This window comes from Falco peregrinus, chromosome 2 (assembly GCF_023634155.1).
Source record: "Falco peregrinus isolate bFalPer1 chromosome 2, bFalPer1.pri, whole genome shotgun sequence".
Taxonomy (NCBI): Eukaryota; Metazoa; Chordata; class Aves; order Falconiformes; family Falconidae; genus Falco; species Falco peregrinus.
This window is the reverse complement of record NC_073722.1, coordinates 116780459-116799312: the sequence shown is the minus strand read 5'-3', so window position 1 is coordinate 116799312 and position 18854 is coordinate 116780459. Positions and strand designations below refer to the sequence as shown.

At 50.5% G+C, this 18854-nt stretch overlaps 1 protein-coding gene and 1 long non-coding RNA gene across 3 annotated transcripts in view; one reads left to right on the top strand and one right to left on the bottom strand.

Annotated features, from left to right (window-relative positions):
* The window catches only part of NTN1 (netrin 1), a 103096-nt gene that overhangs the window by 53946 nt on the left and 30296 nt on the right, over window positions 1-18854 (top strand). Inside the window, exons 2-3 of one of the 2 annotated variants that reach the window (XM_005236216.3) lie at window positions 414-602; window positions 17392-17541. In XM_005236216.3, coding sequence (XP_005236273.3) covers window positions 414-602; window positions 17392-17541 — 339 coding nt within the window. The remainder of the gene's footprint in view (window positions 1-413; window positions 603-17391; window positions 17542-18854) is intronic. The other variant, XM_055797872.1, reaches the window with a different exon arrangement.
* On the bottom strand, window positions 3785-16023 carry LOC129783950 (uncharacterized). The gene is made up of 2 exons (XR_008746158.1): window positions 15009-16023; window positions 3785-14372 (listed from the first exon to the last, which is right to left on the bottom strand). It is a non-coding gene; the product is annotated as an uncharacterized LOC129783950 (long non-coding RNA).

Below are 18854 nucleotides of genomic sequence, written 5' to 3'. Positions count from 1 at the left end.
AGCTGGAGGAGCAGCTGGGGGGGTTGTGTGTTGCTGTTTCTCTGCCATGGATGGGCTTCCTGCTCTTGCAGCCCTGCCTGCACCCAGCTTTTAATTCACATGAAGTCAGGGGAGGCAAAAGGCATATTTGCTGCAAGTCACAATGGTGAAATGAGGTCTCAGTGACCTCAGTTTCCCCTCCCAAAAGCTAGACTCACCACATAGCACTGGTCGAGAAGGGAGGTGGGTTAGCAGTTGGCTTTCCATAGCCAGAGGTGCCACCAGAGCATCCCATCCTGTGACACCGCTGCTGTGGTGGGGCATCCCAGGCAGGACCTCGAGGGTGCCCACCCCCACGCACACAGGCTCCTCCAGGGTTGGCACCTCCATGGCCAGCACAGATGCTGACGGTCTCTGTTCTTCGCCTCTCGCAGCCTGCAACTGCAACCTGCACGCCCGGCGGTGCCGCTTCAACATGGAGCTCTACAAGCTGTCGGGACGCAAGAGCGGCGGCGTCTGCCTGAACTGCCGGCACAACACTGCCGGGCGGCACTGCCACTACTGCAAGGAGGGCTTCTACCGGGACCTCAGCAAGCCCATCTCCCACCGCAAGGCCTGCAAAGGTACCGGGGCGGGGCGGGACGGCCGGGACCACACAGCTCCTTCTTCTCCGACGGCTTCCAGCCACTCCTGCTTCTACAGCTCTTGCTCTCACCGAAGTCCTCCTGCCCCTCTCTCTCTCCCAAACCAAGCGCCTGAAATTACTTTCCTTGCCCCCACATCCCCTGCTGTCACCTCTCCCTGGTCTTCCCACCCTCCTGGTGAGGACAAGGTCACTGAAATACAAAAAGTCCTCGCTGCTGAGGACGACTTCAAATTATTCCAGGTTTTATCACCTACAAACCACAATTCCTCTGCTTTGACAGCCAGAGCTAACTTGGTCATCACACATGTAAAGGCAGAGCTGCAGAAAACCTCAGGTATGGGGTTAGATGCAGCATCTGTAAATCGGCCTCCTCCAAGCCCGTGCCTCCTGTTCCCACCCTCCACCCTCACCCTGCTTAACCCACACACAAAACAGTTCCCTCCTCAGGATGAGGTGAGAACGGTAAAATGGGAAACAATTTTATTTTGAGCTCAGCCAGTGGAGTTTTTTGAGGTTTCCTCTTCTCCTGCAGTAGATGAGAAGGCGAGTGAGGCTTCAGCTGGGGCGGGAGCATAAGAGCAAACCCTGCAAATGAACTTTTTAACTCTCAGCTGTCTGCTGGAAGACATGTAAATCCTGAACCTGAGACACAGCTAAAGGAATCAAGCAAACATTCAAAAGCCAGATTAGAAGATGCTGGGGTTTCCCACAGAAAGCTACTGCTCTTTGCTCTCTAAAGACCCGTTTCAACAAGAAACGAAAAGCTTTTTGGCTTGGGCTGGGTATTTTTGGCTGGAAAGCTTTGGGTCTTCAGCATTTTCAGATTTTTAATGAAAATGCTTCTTCATGGTGGGGTTGTTTTTTTTTTTCTTTCCACTGAAAACAGACACTCTTTTCCAAAGCAGAAAAAGAAATTGCTTCTTTAGACAGCCCTACTCCCCCTTTTTTCACCTTGTAAAAACTATTTAAATGAGACATTTTCGACCCACCCTGCACTGGGGCTGCTAACAAGCTACAGCTTCAGCCGATGTGCGGGCTGGTGGGATGTGAACCCAACCCGTGGTTCTGGGGGGTGGAGAGGAGCTGCTGTTTTGGGGGTCTGAGGCATCAGAATGCAGGGGTGCAGGGGGGCTGAGCCACGTCCGTGCCCTCCCCAACACCAGCATCCCAACGGGACCCCCGCTCCAGCAGCGGGCTGCCTGCCGCGTGCAGCCGCGCCTTGCCCCCCGGTCCCGGCGGATATGTGTCGTAATAAAGTTCATATTTCTGCTTTCACGGCCGGGTCACAGCTGAAGTAACAGCACATTAGGTTGAGGCAAACAAAAGGAAATTGTGAAGGCATGGGCTCTCCTCGAGCAGGGCCAGGCAGCGATGCAGGCTGGCACCCGTCACCCCCAGGCAGTGGTGGGCTCGCAGAGGCATTTTCTGGTGGCCAGAGCCTGGTTCTCCTTTACCTTCCTGCTCCCCAGAAAGGGTTTTGGAGTGCCAGGGCAGTGGGAGGAATTCCCACCCCTCCCCAAGCATAGTTAACTCCTTCCCAGGGCTCTGGCTTATCCCAGCTGCCTCCTCAGCATGAGGGCTCCTGGGGATGTGGTGGGATTTGGAAGAGAAGAGAGATCTTTCCCAGCCGTGGGGTCACTGTGCATCCATAGGGATTCCAGTCCTCTGGGATAGGCACAGGGAGCAGGGAGGGGATGCTGGGCTGGAGGGTAGGACGGACTCTGTCCACTGTCCATCCCCAGCTTTTCCATCCAAGGAAAAGGCAGTGCCTGCCCTGTGTTGGCAGCGATGTCCATGCTTAACCCTCTCTGTCTCATTGACCCCGGCATTTCCCAGGACCTTCCTCACTCCTACTTTTCGCAGCTCTCCTCCCCGGCCAGGCAGCCCCTGCTCCCCCTCTGCTGCCCATTTATCCTTGCTGTGCCCTGGCCCCTCACCCTGGCTAACCTCCCCATGGCTGACAGCACACTGGTCTTACCCAAAAAGCCCAGACGGGTGGCGGGTGGTACCTACGGGGAGGACACCTCAGAGCCATGCTGTGCCTCGGTTTCCCCAAGCAAGCACTCAGGAAGATGTGTGCTGGCCTTGGCGGAGCACTCCACCACCTTGGAAGGCTGAAGTTCCCAGTCGATGCATCATTTGCTCTATTAAATGCTCTTTGCAATTGTCCTTTTCTCATCCCTCTGCCTTCTCCAACTGCTCCTGCTGTTGAAATTTGAGATCGCCAAATTTAAATGCTTCTCCAACCCCCCATGGCTTATAACAAAAATGTGGCTATTGGGGCTAACAGATACAAAGGTATGTAATAAATATGCTGGTGCATGAACAGCTCCCCAACTCGCAGGCTATTAGCACAATTTCACAGTAGTTGGAATGGTTTATTGTTGGCGTAATCCATCGACCTATACAAAAGCAGGCAAAATGAAGTTTCCTACTGCAAAGGCATTCCTTTGAAACCTCGTTTTCCTGAGCTCTGTTTATGACACAGGGGATTTTGTGTTCCCTCTATTTTTCTTCCCTGAGTCAGGGACTGTTCTGAAATAATTGTGGAAAACAGGCATTTTTAAAAAACAAGCCCTACCATCTAACAACTTCAGCCATTTCGCCACTGATAACAATATTAATTTATCATCTCACCAAGCCATCTGCCGATGGGCAAAGCTCTCCCAGAGTCTCATCTCGGCCGAATGTGTTTAGAATTAAGGAATTAACCATCCTGTAGCATCTGCCATCTCCCTCACAACTGCCTGATGTCTCATCTCACCCAGTGGATTGTGTTTGCTCTATAAGACTTGATTCTTTCAACCATCATCTTGCTCCACTCATGTCCTACATGTAACACATTTAAACAAATGTATAGAACAGAGCACCGGTGCCTTGTGAGCTGATAGAGCTGCCAAGGAAGCATGCAGCACGCTCAACCACCCTGGCAAGCGTGCGTCAGCTCAGGCGAACTCACAGCAAATGGTCCGTGAAAGAGCTGCTGAAGAGAATTTTGTATTAATTCAACTTCATTAATCCACCCTAACAGACACATCCAGCTAAACTACCTTTCCTCTCACTTGTGTTCCTCATCTCTCGCTCCATCCTGTGTGCTGGGTTATGTACCTCAAGTCATAATGCATCTAACATCAGAAAATCATAGAGGCATGAGTTGCATTGTGTTAAATGGTTGGTTTTGGTATTTATGTAAAGACAACACATTGCAGGAATGTTTGCACAATGTCTACTTTTTTTTTTAATGTGGAGAAAAACAAAAATGCCCCAAACTTTTGCACATGTTGCAGGGCATGGTGTGAGTCTCAGGCAGCAAAAGGTGAGCTGAAAGCGGAGCTGGACAGTGTCCTCCTGCCCTGGCAGAGGGCTGGTTGGTTTTCTAACAGTCAAATCTATAATGATTTTCAATTAAAAGATTTTTTTTTAACAATCTGAAGTTGTCTTAGCAGCACAGGTGAAGGCATAAGAAGTTGGACTTTAAAGATGACTTTTACCCTGATGGTTAGCAGTGACGCAGCCGTGCCATGTCCCTTGCCTGTGCATTTGCTTCCAGTTATTTTCTCAGAAAAACGATAAAAGCAAAAAATTTGTCAGTGATCAGAGATGCCCTGTTGCAGAGCCATGCAACAGGCAGAGCATGGCATGAAGTCTGCAAACCACATGCAAAGGAATTGATGACAGATGGAGCAGAGATATTGCATGAAGTGGCAACACGGGGTGCGTGCCAGAGCCTGCCAGGCAGGAGCTGGGAGCTGAAGGGCTGTGACTGCTGTGGGTGGGTGGTCAGGCGAACCCAGGGACACCAGTTACTCAAGCAAGGGCTTGGGCTCCCCCGGCATTTTGAGGTCAGACCACGTAACTGATCTCTGCGTGGCCCCAGACAGGGACTCTTCGCACTGGAGGACGAGTGGTGGTGCTGGTCCTGTGCCACGGGGCTGGATGGGCTCGCCCAGCGGGTGCCAGGGTAGGGTGCCCTTTGCTCCGGCACATCCATCAAACCCCTGGTCCTGCGCACACCCCTGAGGTGTGTGGGCTGCCCTGAGAAACAGCAAAACCCCAGATATCAGAAATGTCACATGTTCATCTTTTAAAATTCAGAACAAGGGTGAATTGTTCCTCTTTTCTCACTGATTTTTGTGAGAGCGTGAAGAGTTCCCAAAATGCTGAAGCCCTGCTTCCCATTCCTTCTGCTTTCCCTCTGCTCCAAATGATGTTGCAAGTGAAATTCCACATCTGGGTCCTGAAAACCTCTGACCGCTCCACTCTGTCGTGAGCTGCTGTAAATCAGAGCCCTGGTGTTAGTTCTTTTGATTAAATTCACTCCTGATATTTGCCAGATTATTGGCACTAATGTAATTCTATTGGAACAGAGACTCTGCAGGATTTTATAGCCTGGCTGTAAAACAGCTCTGCACTTCGGGGGAAGGATTTACACACTTTTTGATGAAAAGATGACAAATGATACGTGTTATGAATGCACTTGTGCTGAGGCTGCCAGGGTAAACCCCTTGTGGAGGGGCAGGATTTGGCACACGGAGAGGTCACATTCATTAGGATTCAATGCTTTGGTAAAAAATAAGGATCACCTGCCGCCGCGGCGCTGCTGCAGCCCATGCCCATGCGAGCCTGGCAGACTTCTCCATCTGCGTTGGAGGATTATTTAATGGCTTATGGGGAAAAAAAATAATAAAAAAGGATCCCTCCCAGCCTACCTGCCTGTACTGGCTTGTACTGCGAAGGCTCAAGTCTTTGCCATTTGCTTTTTGGAGACAGTTTGGGTTCAAGCAGAGAGGGTGAGTGCTGTCCCCAGGGGCTCAGCCTCCAGTCCCTGATTTCATGGGTGTAGATGCAGGGTTTTTTCCCACCCAGCTGCAGGCTTTTGGGGTGGGGGGGATATAACTGACACAGCTGAACCCCTTTGGCTCCTTGTGCTGCCTGAAGAGCAGAGTCACTAGTGACGGGGACAGTGGGATGAGTCCCCCGTCTCTCTCCACTGACTATAGAGGGAGCTGCATGACCAGCTTAGAGCAGAGAACTCATTTCCACAAGGCTGAAGCCAGGGGAGATGTAACCTCCCTTGCTGCCTGCAGCCCCACGGAGAAGTTGGGGTGCAGGAGGCAGCTGGGGTAAACCCCACGTTAGATAGCAGGGTCTGAGGACAGGCTCGCTGCCACCAGCATACTGGTGTCCCACTGCTGGTATCCAATGGGCCATGTCCCAGCGTAGGACAGAAAGATCAGCCTGTCCATGGCACATCTCTGCAGGTTTCAGTTGTGGTCAGCATCCCTCCAGCCTCGCAGATGTCCCCTGCTACCACGGTCCCCAAATCCACAGCAAGGTAGGGGGTAGGCAAGCTCACAACTAACACATCCTGAAGACAGGGGGATGGTCTGGCTGAATGCCCTAAACCAGGGCTCTCTGGGGCATCAGGACCACCAGTGGTGGCTCCTGGCAGGGCTCCTGTCCCCAGCCTTTCCTCACCTGCAGTGAGTACCAGTTCCCACAGGCTCCCTTCTATCACTGCAGGGACCCCATTGCTGCTGGGCATCAGTGCAGGAAATCTACCCTTGGTGTCCATCATTGGTGCAGGAGACCTACCCTTGGTGTCCACCTTAGGAGGAAGTGAATTGCACCCTAAAAGAGATGCTCCTCTCCCCAGGGCAACTTCATTTTGATGCCAATCTCTAGTCCAGCTCATTTGTGGTTTCACAAGGCAAAGTCCAAGGTCATACTTTCTATTAATTCCCTCCAGGGAGTTGTCCTTAATCATCAAACTTCCTTCCCTTCATTTTCTTCCTCTTCGGAGACCAGCTGGAGCTACCGTTTAGATGAGAGATGAGCCAACTTGTAGTGCTGGCAGGGCTTGGATTGGATTCTTTTATCCAGACTTGGTCACCTCTGAGAAATCACATCACTGGAGAAAGTCCAGACTTTCAAGGCATTGATCTGCCAAGCACAGACTTTATTTTCTTCATAGGGCATGCTCTTCCACTGCTGCAAGAACAATTTTCTAGCTCTATTTCTGTACTGCATTTGTTAGTGGCTATGCCTTAGTCACCCCCTTCCCCAAGGCCCCATAATTCTTTAGATCGATATTATTCCAAGTGCTAAGCACTGATTTATGGTTTCTACATCTAAAACTTGTCATCAACAACCCCCAGGCACACACAAACCAGTCGGAGAAAGTTTATAGAAAAGCAGCTTTAGGCTGTCCCACGCACACAAGTTGCTGTGTGGAAGTGTCCTGGGGCAGCACAGGAGGCATGAGTGCCACTGTCACTAAGTGCCACCACCTCCAGGACACCTCCAGGACCCCAGGCATAGCTGCACCAGTCACCCACTTGGGCTGGAAGGGTCCCAAAACAAAGAAAGGACATGACTATTACAGAAGCTCTTAAATTGTTTGGAGTTTGTAGTGTGAAAACATGGAAAAGGAGCAATTTCTTTTTTTACATGAAGCCTTGAGCTCAATGCAAGATGTCTACCTGGCCATGCTAGCTTTTAAACATCCATGGTTTTAATGACACATGAGCAGCCATTTCTGCGTGAGCCAGAGTGGGAAGTTTGCTGCATCGCAGCAGTGGAATATTCCTGCAGCAAACCCAGCAACTGAGACACTTTCTAATTGCTTCAAGCTAGACGGGGCTCCTTGTGCCAGCCTTCATCCTGCTCTCCCTTCCCCGCGTGCCTTCCAGTTCCGAGGACTTTCTAATTAAGTCTGATCAGCAAGGAACAAACCAAATGTCGGAGCCTTGCACAGCCCCTTCCCGCAGCCCAGGGCAGCTCCACCACCTCCATGCAGTGCACGGGAGTGATGCCATGCACTGGGGACAAGTTTAGGGACCCCAGATAATCACATTCCAGTTTGATCTCTGTAGCCACTGGTGATCTGAAGCAGTCGTACTTTCTGCTCCTCTGTGTATCTGCCCCTGGAAGTGCTCCAGTATTGGGGCTGGTTTTTCATTTTGGTGCAAATTAACTGGGACGAAGGTAAAAATTCTGCTGCCTGGCTTTCCCAGAAGCTCATCGCTGACTTTCTCCTCTCTCTGGCTTACGATCAGGGCCACCTCCCACAATCAGCAACATTTAAAAAGATATTTGCTTTCAGTGGAATATATTTTAGGCAGTCTGGGATTGAAACCTGGATGCTCGGAGAGAGCAGAGAGGTAGGAAAACCCACCCGGGGGAGTTGGCAGAGCACCAAGGGGCATCGCTATGGGCAAGGAGGCTCTGCCACCCACATCCCAGATGAAGTGCACATGCTGAGGGTTTCTGGTCTGCTACAGTCTCCAGAAATCGGCTGTAGAAGATCATTAACCAAAAAAGCCCAAAAAAATAAAATCAAATAAATGAGAGGGAAACAAGAAGAAAGAGAGAGAGGTCTGTCTGTGCCTGGTGATAAGATCAGAGCACAGTCACCTCCATGCCAAAAATTTCCTTAAGCTGCAGCTGTCTTCAGGCTCCGGGGAAGTCAGTAATTTCACATCTTGCTCCCACCCAGGCGTGTTTTGCTACACGATTTGACTCTCCTGCAGGCTCAGACTCCTGGGGCCGCTGGGCTGGGCAAACTGTGCACTCCATCCCCACAGCAGTGCTGAGGGCAGGGGCTGCTTCCTAGTCTGAGCCCCCCGTTCTCCTCTAAAAGGCTATACTGGCAATTCCAGGGCCCTTTCAGCAAAGCTCCCCTTGCTTCTGGGAGCATCTTTCAGGCTTTGCCAGATCGGTAGAGACTAACTTGCATTTAAAGGCAAATTTGAAACAGATCCAGGTTAGGGAAGGGGAGGTGAGGAAGGGGCTTCTGACATAGCTTCAAACATCTGGGAGGACCCCTGGATGCAAACAAGACAGCATCTCTCTGGGCAGGGGCCTGACCTGCAGCACAGACCCCAGAGCACGGCGCTGATGTGTCCGCTTGACATCCCCCAGCCGGCCAGGAGCAGCCGCTCCTGCGGGAGATGCAGCTGGCGCCCTGGTGATGCCTAGTGTGTCCTGCTCCCGTGGATTCTTTCCCACAAAAGCACCCACCAGTTGCTTCTTCCACCCAAATGAGTAAAACCAAGACCCAGAGCACCACCTCCCAGGAGGATGTGACAAGATGAGCTGCATCTCCGCCGCAATGGGAGACCTTCATCACTTTTAGCGTGGGAGAGAGGAACAGCCCCGCGAACAGATGAGCTGGAAAAGCATGCAGAAAGGATAAAAGCCATGGCAGAAAGTTCCAGCACTGTGTGGGAATCACAGAGGTCAGGGCAAAATGCTCTGCTGACTCTAGGGAGCCAAGACGTGTGATGGAGGAAGCTCAGCCAGAGACCCTCCAAAGGACCTTGAGCTCTCCACGGCAGCCTGGAAGCCTCCCCCCCAGCAGAGGGGAGATACAGCTCACAGCTGAGCCCCAAATTCACGTCAGACGTTTGGACAATCTAGCTTACTGGGAAAACTTGCCGACTCCCTGACAGGAGCTCTGCACTTCTGAAAAAAATCCCATCCTTGCAATGATGGTGCTTGAGAGATTTACTGGCTGAATTTGGGGCTGACCACCTTCAAAACTGTGTTTTGGGTTTGGTTTTTCAGCAGAAATACACCCACAAGCAATCCTGAAGGGCAGGTTCGGACTGTGGTTTTTCAGAAGCGGCAGAGTGCGACACAATAGAGGGGAATTCGCACCCTATTAAAAAAAGCCAGACTAAACCCCAGTTCTCCATCACAAGTCTCAGACTAAGAACAAAAGTTCATTTGTGCAGCCAGACCTTCGCATAACTCCAAGAGAAAGAAAAGGAATAATTTGCTTTCCACGTAAATATTTTCAAACTGTTGAGAGATTTTCCTGCTTCAGATCAGTTCTGGAGAGTGAAAAGTCCACCAGGGTCTTAGATCCTGAGCGCTAAAACAAAGTTCAGCCCCGCTCACCCATGTGCCCTTCTGGGATTTTAGGCATACTCAAATGAAAAGGCTCTTTTTTGATAGAAAGAGAGAGATTTTCCAGTTGAACGTACACTTCTCAGAGCATCACAAATCGGTGGCCTGGATCTGTGCCCCAGGAGCTCTCATTGCAGGTGGGGTGTTAGGGGGCTCTCCCCACTGTGGATGCTTTAGTGTCTGGTAAGGGCTGTGCACACCAAAGGGATCCCCCTCTGCCGAGCTTTTTCTAGAGTTTCTCCCCCATCTACCCAGCTGCCTCATTCTGTGAGGCTTGTGGCAACCTCATTATCTCTGAGACTTTTGCTCCACTGCCAGATTTGATTGAAATATGATTAGTGGAAGAATACGTCTGTAGGAACCTCATTGGAACCTCATTTCCTCAGGAGCCAGGCTAAAAATGCATCAGGGGGTGAAAATGATTGCCTTCCCTCCATCCACCCACCCCTAATAAAAGTATTTTCCAACCCACTCTTTCTCAGGCAACGTCTCCCATGAAAGCAGGTTGAGTTATTTTGCTTTAGAGCCATGGGGACACAGTGCTGAGGGGCTGTGCCCCATGAAGCTGCTCTGTGCCTGGCCAGAGCTGCCCCTGGGGGTCTTTGAGCAGACTTGGCATTTTTCAACCGAAAAATAAAAGGGAAGACATCCTTCATGACAAAACCCAAGTCCTGCCAGCAAAAAGGGGAGAAGGAAGCCCCAGTGCTTCATCCCTGGGTGTCTCAGCATCCCCACCACACTTCCTCATGGCTTCTCCAGCTCCGCTACGATCACCCAAAAGGTGGAGCTCCCAGACGACACGGGAATTTTTAACAATTTTTTAACAAGAGGATTTTCAAGCATTTTGGAAAGTGCTGCCATAATTGTCTTATTGTCTGTATCACTAATGCTTGCCCATAGTGTGCCTGCCCAAAAAGTGGATTTATTACTGTGGTTCAAAGCCCCCTCCGGATTAGCGGCGACTCTTGCTCAGTGGAGGCATTGTGGGCCCCGTCTGTTACTTGTTACGGAGAAGACAAAGACAAGGTCTAATCTGTGAAATTTGGCCCAAACTGCAGGGCGCCAAAGCCCTTGGCTTCCCTGAGTGCCAGTTCAGGAGGAAGAAATGGGAGAGCCCTGAGAAGCGGCACAGGAGGAGGGACACTGTGAAACGCCAAGAGATTATTTGGCTTTGCCCGATAAAAGGGGGAATTCATTTTCTGCTGGCAAGAAACCTTTAAATCTCCAAGAGAATGTGCTGAGGGACATTGTGCGTGAACACGATCCTTTGGAGAAGTAAATCCAGTGCACAATATCGCAGACAAGCTGACGATCTCATTGCAAAGCCGTTAACAGTTAATATTTAAAGGCATTATTAGTATTCAGAGTTAACACAGAGACATTTCAACCTCTGCTTCTGGTTAGTAAACTAGCTGGGGCCAGACTGGGTGGGTACACACTAAATACCGCAGTTTCTTTTCCCCGTGACATAAATCTGTGGGATCTGCAGGACATGCCACCCATGGTGGAGATGCTCTGCCATTAAATATGGTCTCACCCATCCCTGCAGGATCCCATCCCCAGAGCCAGCATAAACCTCCCCACGCTACTCAGGTGTGCAGATACTAGGTCATAACTCTCCTCGCCCACGGACAAATAACCAGGTCAGGTCTCCAAAGGATGGAGCACCACTTGTTTTGAATTTTTTCCCCCAAAGACAGGAGCCAGAGCAAATCTGCTAAGAAAAGCCTGCCCAGGTCAGGTCTTTGGGACAGCTTCAAGGCTGGGGTCACCTTACCAGCCCCAGCCCAGGAGTTTCTCACACATTCCCTGGGCAGATGCGTTCACTGGAACCAGAATTTAAAGTACCAGAGTTACTAAAGACAGTGGAGCAGGAAAAAAACCTAACTCTACCACGATGAAAAAGCTTGCTTAAGTAATAATATCTGAACCATACCTCTAAACACTAAAACATAATACCAGGTGAAATATGTTTACTGCCTCAGGATGATGTGGGCTGCATTACTGAAGCAACAGGCAAATTTAGGTTGAGTTGTTTTGACATTTTGCTCTTTGTTGTTGGAATCCAAGTATCCAAACAAGAAGCTTGATTTTGGTGCATTTTTTTTTCCAGCAGAAATCTTGCTTAGCTGCATTTTTTACTCCAGCTGGAGTCTTTGGAGGAAAGAAGGAAAGCAACCAAAGGGAGGCAGTTTTGGCCATGGTTCTGGAAAAGCTTTTGTAAGCACGGTTATATTAACGTGTACCTAAGGCACATTGGTTACATGGGACTTAAATTCATACTCAACAGTGAGTGTGATTTCCTGAAGAAGGCTCTTCCTCAATACAGGAGCCTTCATCAATTACTATTGAAAATTCAGGTGTTTTTTCCCAGTTTAATGCGTTGCTGGTTTACTGCTTGGTGCATGGCATAACACAAAGAGGTCACGCTTGGCCTTTTAAATCTGGAAGCCCTGCGACGTATGTTATTGCAAATACAGTGTGACAAGAGGAAATCCGGATAGCCCATGAATTCAAACCTTTTTCTGTTGTTCAGTCAAATAGATTTTTGATCATACTGAAAACCTCCCAAGGAAACAGCTTCCCCCCGAACAGGAAGATGCTAATTCTCCAAAAATGCAGGTCCTTTCAGGTACCTTCTCATAAAAGGTCACACTTGATGAGAGCTAAGCCTAGAGATTTATCCCTCTGTTTATCCTTCAACACTTGTGTGTGGGAAGATTAGCAGCTGGGAATACCTCCGACCAAAATTCAGGGGTGGAAAAATATTTGCATTTTTGTCATGCTATTTGTCAACTGTCAGTGGGCCAGAGACATCCCAGCAAGTTCAACCACTTTCACAGGGTGTTTTGCATCCTTTCATACACGGTCCTAAAATCTGCTTCCAGGTATTTTTAAACCCCCAACCAGCCATACCTCAGCTGAAGCCTGGAAAAGCATCGCTGCCTGTGCTCAAGCAGGCGATGGGCTGCCTCAGCAGATTCTAATATAATAGATATAATAGTGGCTTGTCTTAGAAGCTTCAGACAGAGATATAAAACTCTATGACAGACAGTTTTGCAATAGCATGCCCCCAGGGGAAATCTCTTCCTAACTGCAGGCAGTTAGTAGCTGGCTTGGAGTGCTTATATCTGTATATATATTAATCCCAGCTAATGTAACTACAGATGTTCTCATTCATAGGCCTATCTAATCCTGTTGGGCCTTTGCCATGGTGTCTCGTAGCATGAGTTCTACGAGTTAATTACGTGCAGCGCAAAGAAGCATTTCCTTTTATCATTGAAAAAGGTTGCCTTTTAAACGCATTGAATGTCCCTTTGTTCCTGTATTTTAAGGACCAGTGAAGAGGAGCACCTGTCTGACCTTCCCGGCGCTGTGCATTACTTGGCATCCCTCCACCGTCTTTTGGCAAGGCATTTCTAATCTTTTCCACCACCCTCAGATGGGTGCCTCTGTGCCTTTCACTCCAGTTTCCCAGCTGAAAACGTACTATTGATTTCTATAGTGTCATGATATTATATTCAGTGTTACTCTCTACCCCTTTCATAATACAACCTACCATCTTGTTGCTCTTCTGAGCTCCGTTGCAATCAGCCAGATGTTTCATTGACTCCTAGATCTTTTCCTGGAGTGGTTGCAGTTAATTGGGACCCTTCAGTGTGTATGAGCCATCCTGTTCCCTCCTTCTGATTATGCATCCTTCCTCACAGTGGTTTTTGCCTGCTATCCCTTTGCCCTTCCGGCCAGTTTGGGTTGGTATCACAGAAGACCTACACTGTCTCCTCACACCTGGACTAGCCAAGCTGAATGTAGGCACTTAGAAACACTGTTAGCTCCCTGCTTTCCAGGTCATGGTTACTATATAAGAAAACAAAGCAAAACAAAAAAATCACCTTTTTTGGGTAAACCCATTGCTACATTGTTCCCCATCAAAACCTCAGAATATATTCTCACTCCTTGTTTTCTCTCCACAGCCAGGCTTTTAAGCAGGAAATAACTTAATTTTCCACTAATAATGCCTGGGCATCTCTGCCACAGTCACTCATCAAAGATTTTTTCTTAAAGATTTTCTGAAAAAACTAAATCACCCCAGTTATTTCCTTTCCTCCTGATGCTGTGTGAACTAACAAACTAAAGACTCACCATTTTCTTGCACCAACATCATTCCTGTTTGCTCCTTCCACATCTCACTCACTACACCATTACATTCTTCTGTGGTGAGATGCTTTTAAGCAAGGCATGAGGGTACAGAGGATAAATCAGTCGTTATCCCCCTCGTTATCTCTAACGATGTCCTAGGCACCCTCATTTTCTGAGCAGTGAGGTTTTCTCAGCTCTGGTGCCTCATGGTCTCTGCTTTGCTCAGTGCAGGGAAGTGCTGATATTCTGCACGATGGTGGGTGACGGAGAGACTTTTGTACCCAGAGAAATCCAGGCAAGAAAACATGTTTTGTGAACCAAAAGGTGCCTATCAGGAAGGCAGTGAGGGTGCCAGAGGGGTGTCTGCACCAGTCACCCCCCTTTGCCACTCTAGTGCAGTCTTTCCTCGGTGTGGGATTACAACCCAAAGGAATTTGAACTGCACTGGAAAAATCAGCATTAACCACCAGCAGCCCAGCTACTCCATGTCTGGGGAAGAAGAGCCTGTAATTGCTGCTGCAAGTGTTCGCACTGGCCAGGGAACTGCAAATTGCCTTTAATTACCCCTAATTACTGGCACTGGTTCAGTTCCTCCAGGACAGGGACTGCAAATGTACATCTGCAGACTCTCCTTAGACCACCTCCTGCCTCTCCATGCCAGGATGGTTGAGTTGCTGCTGATTCGGAGAGTTTTCTGGAAGACAGAAAAGTCAAAATGGGGTCAGGCATTGAAGGAACTGGAGTGCTGCTGCCCAAGGCCGTCATCCCAGACTCACAGGGTCCTGTACTGCAAGCAGGAGCTGGGTACCAGTGGCAGAAAGCACATCCCTACACCCAGAGAGGATTTACCCCACGGCATGTCAGCAATCAGCCAGGCATTTCTCCTGGTAAGGTCCTGGATGGGAGGTTTGTGGTTCCTACCTCCTCTGCCACTTGTCTACTCTGTAACCTTGGGCACATCTCGCGTGCCGTGCGGACACGGCTAACAGCTGTGCTGCAGAGCCCACGCAAGAGCCCAGCCTGGAGAAGAGCAGACAACCTCAGACAGATACAGCCGTAAAAATAACCACGGCAGCTTTGGACAAGCTGTGCTCAGGCATTACCTCACGAGGGGAGGAAGCAGCAGCATCGCTATTTATTTATGTGGTGTCCAAAAGAGCGCTCTGTGCTCTGCAGCCTGGCCTCCAAGAGCCTGATTCTGTAAATCTTACTCCTCACGAAGGCTTTTTTCCCCCTCTCTCTCTTTCTTTCCCGCCCCGCCTTTCTCCTCTCATCCAAGCGGTCCCACTGAAACCAGTGCAATCCGTTCACATGGGGGAGGATTACTCACAGGATGGGGGTTTGCAGGCAATGCCTGAAACCAGCACGCGCAGCCCCAGAGGGGAGCCTGAAACATGAGGCATGTTCCTCCCCATCCTCCTGCCCTTTGCCTCTTCTTGTGTAACCCTTCCCTGATTTGCTTATTTTTGTATTAACTCCTGCCTCTCTGCTCTTCTTTAACTGTTTTCTGTCCTGTTCCTTCTTCAGGCCCTTGCTCAATGTATTTTTATTTCCTCTCCCCCAGCATTATTGAAGCCATCCCCTGGGGCTGCAGTGTGCAGATTTTCCCACCTAAACATCGTTCTGCTCTCTGCGCTCGTCGCCAGACACGCTGATTTAATGTTAAAACTTTTCCAATCAAAACTGGGTTCGATAGAAAAGCAAGTTTTCCACTACAGGCAGGTTTGCAGGCGGCTGGTTCCCACAGGCAGCTCAAGGCAGGGGAGGAGAAGAGGGCTTTTAATCAAAAACCCCAGATCAGAAGCGTTAGGGAAGGAGGAGAAAAGAAGCAAAAGCCTTGTTGTTTGGGTTTTTTCCCCTCCTGTGTGAAAAACCATCAGGTTTTGGCAAGGCTCGGTGTCTTCCCACCCAGCGCTGAGCCAGGGATGGCGGCAGTTTGTTCATGCTCTGGGGTGGGCGGCACAGGGGTGGGATGGCCAGAGCAGGGAGAAGAGGACATCCCAGTGCAGGGGGGCTCCAGGCACCACCCAAACCCTGCTGGGAAGGGGACCAGCCTGGGACCTGCTGCCCAGTAAAGCTCAAACTGGAATCTGGTGGTGCAGGGAGCAGGAGCAGGATGGTGCTGGGGCAGGTTGGAGGGAAGCTCCAGCCAAACACCAAACCTTGGACACCTAATGCAAATGAAGGTGGGATGTGATCTGCTGTCCCCAGATGAGGCAGATTTAGGGTGTCTCAGAGCCAGGGGGTGCGAGCCAAGCCAAGAAGCACAAACCCTCATGGGAGTGATATGCTCAGTCTGGGGGATCTGGGGGTGTTTGAAAGCCAAGCCCAGCCACTGGAGCCCATGGAGCTACACTTGCACTGGTCCTGACCCACAGACCAGCCCCCCCCCCCCCCCCCCCCCCCCCGATTTTGGGCAGTGGGGCAGGTGTTCCCCCCAAACCCTCTTGCTGGCAGGCAGTTCCCCTGAGGGGCAGAAGGACAGCAGGATCAGTGCTCCCCGGGGAGGTTTTTGGCTGGCTCCTTCCCGAGGATGCTGCACAAGAAAAGGAAAGCTTTCCTGCCTTTCCCTGCCACTGCTCAGCAGGGGCAGACCACAGTCTGGCACGGCGCTTGCAGCTTTTAGAAATCAGGGCTGTTAACAAATGTGCGAGGCCATAATCCTTTTGGAGCAGTGATGATAACAAGCCCCGATGCATTTTTTTTCCCCCTTTTTTTTTTTTTTTTTTTTTTTTTTTTTTACAAACAGCTGCGCCGGTAAGTCCCACTGTGGGAAATGAGATGGTGAATGATTTCAAGTGCAGTATTTACATCCCCTGCCAAACCCTTCACATCTGCCCAGCTCTGCCGTCAAGCCTCCATCCATCTGGCCAGGAACAGCAGGTCCTCCAGCCTGCCTGCATCCCACAAGGGCATTTCCTTCCTGAGCCCGCGGTGCCAGCTGCCAGGGATGCTGCTCAGCAGGGAAGGGCTCGAGCAAGAGCACTGAAAGGAGGGTGGTTTTTTGGTAGTTTTTTGTTTGTTTGTGGTTTTTTTTTTTTTTTGTAGTGCACATGAAATGAATTTCCAACAATTGCTTCCTGCCTGAGATCTCATGTGCTGAAGAGGTGATGAAATGCTCCTTGATTTTGTACCTCTTCTTTACAGCCCCGCCACTGCTCCAGGGAGCCCAAGGGAGATTGAAGCTGGCTGGGGTGGGGGCAGTGGGTGCTGTGGCTCCCGGAGTCCTCTGGCAATGCTGCCTTGCCTGCTCCCCTCCTCTTCAAGTCCTGCAAACCCTTGATCGCAGCACCCATGGGATGAGGCCGTTGCCGTGTCTGTGCGTAGGTATCGTTGTGCAGGGACGCCCACGCTGACTCCCTGGACCTGTGGGAGCACTCACTGCCCTGGGCAAATGTCCTGGCTATAGTTCCATCTCCACAGTGGGACCAGCTGTGGCTGGGCCACCCCCTTTCTGTGCTATCCCCCCTGTGCCCAAGTGACAGCCACACGTATCCCCTCTGCCAAATGCCACCTCTGTTTCAGGTCAGTGCGGTCGCTGGCTGGACGGGACATTTGCTGGAGGTCCAGCACCAGCTGCGGACAAGGTGGAGCTGTGCTGTGAGAGCTGCTGGCACCCCACGGCACTCATCCTGCTCCCCGCTGATGTCGCAAGGCCGCCTGTGCCTGCTCTCCTCTCCCCCTGACCCTCTTGTTGTGTGTTCCCCCCACAGAGTGTGATTGCCATCCCGTGGGCGCCGCCGGCCAAACCTGTAACCAAACCACAGGCCAATGTCCCTGTAAAGATGGTGTCACCGGCATCACGTGCAATCGATGCGCCAAAGGCTACCAGCAAAGCCGGTCTCCCATTGCCCCCTGCATAAGTAGGTGGATCGCTCTTTTGATGTCTGTAGATTAGAGATATTAACCTTTGTAAATCCACTGGAGCCCAGCTGGGCAGCTACTAACCCCACCACATATGTGCCAACGGGCAGTGCTCGGAGGACAGAGCTGCTGGGGTACCCCTGCCAGCCGCACTGCCCACAGTAGGGCATATAGTCCAAAATTCACACTCAGCTTCCAAGTAGCTCATCTGCCTTGTTGGGTGGGTTGTGTGAGTTCTTCTGCAGCCCAGTTTGCCAGTAATTTGATTTTGCTTCACAGAGCAAAGGTGCCCTGAGAGCATGTTTGTTTTGGGGTACCACATCAGGTCTGGATGCTAAGGCAGATGGCTACAAACAGGGTTTTCTCTCTAAAATCAGGCTGTGCCACACTGGCACATAGCTCAAATAAGAGAGCTGCTGGGTGGATAGAGCTGCCATCACAGTAATGCAACTGATAGCCCCTGGATTGCTAAAGGGAATCTTATACTCACACAACCCACCCAGAAACATGGGCTGTTTTACCGTTTGCTTCCTTGGGTTTGCTTTTTAGTTTACCTTTCCAAGGCTGCTCTCATTCTCTGCTCTTAAAGCAACAGCATCAAGCACCAGGTACAGCTCCCCAAGTCTCTCAGTCGCAGCATTTGCTCTGCAAACGCCCACATCCCCAGGTGGTCCCTGCCGAGCGCTCGCTGCCCCAGCAAGGTGGGCTTCAGCCCAGGGCAAGGTGGGCTTCAGCCCAGGGCTCCTCTCTGCTGCCTGTTGGTTTTGCTGCTGTTGGATCAGTCAGTAGCTCAGGCACCTTGTGCAAGACGTCTCCACCTGCCCTAACAAAGGGAAGCATCAAAATTACAGTGCCTGGGCTGGGCTGGGCAGGAGGGGCTGCGCCCCTCAAGCCTGACTCCCTGCTACTGAAAGGAGAAAAAAGTCCAACAGGCAAAGAAAAGTGAAGGTTGAAAGAATCAAGTCTCCTTTAGGAACCCACAGCTTGCTCCTGCACTGTCCCCTCCGCAGCATCTGTCTCACAGGGTGGCCCCTGTCAAATTGCGAGGTAGATACCCTTTCTCCACCTTCTCCTGCTGAAGAAAACATACATTCCATGGTGGTTTTGGTCACTTGAGATTCATTCTTCCCCGTGTTGCAATGGGACGGCAAGAGCTCAAACAGATGCTTGTTTCCCCAAGTCATGGCTCCAGTATGCTTTGCAGCAAGTATGCGCAAAGGTTTATCATTAATCATTCCCCAGGGTCATGGTAAATCAGAGAGTAAATTGTTCCTTGCATCACCTCCCTTGGGATTCATTGCACTAAATAAAG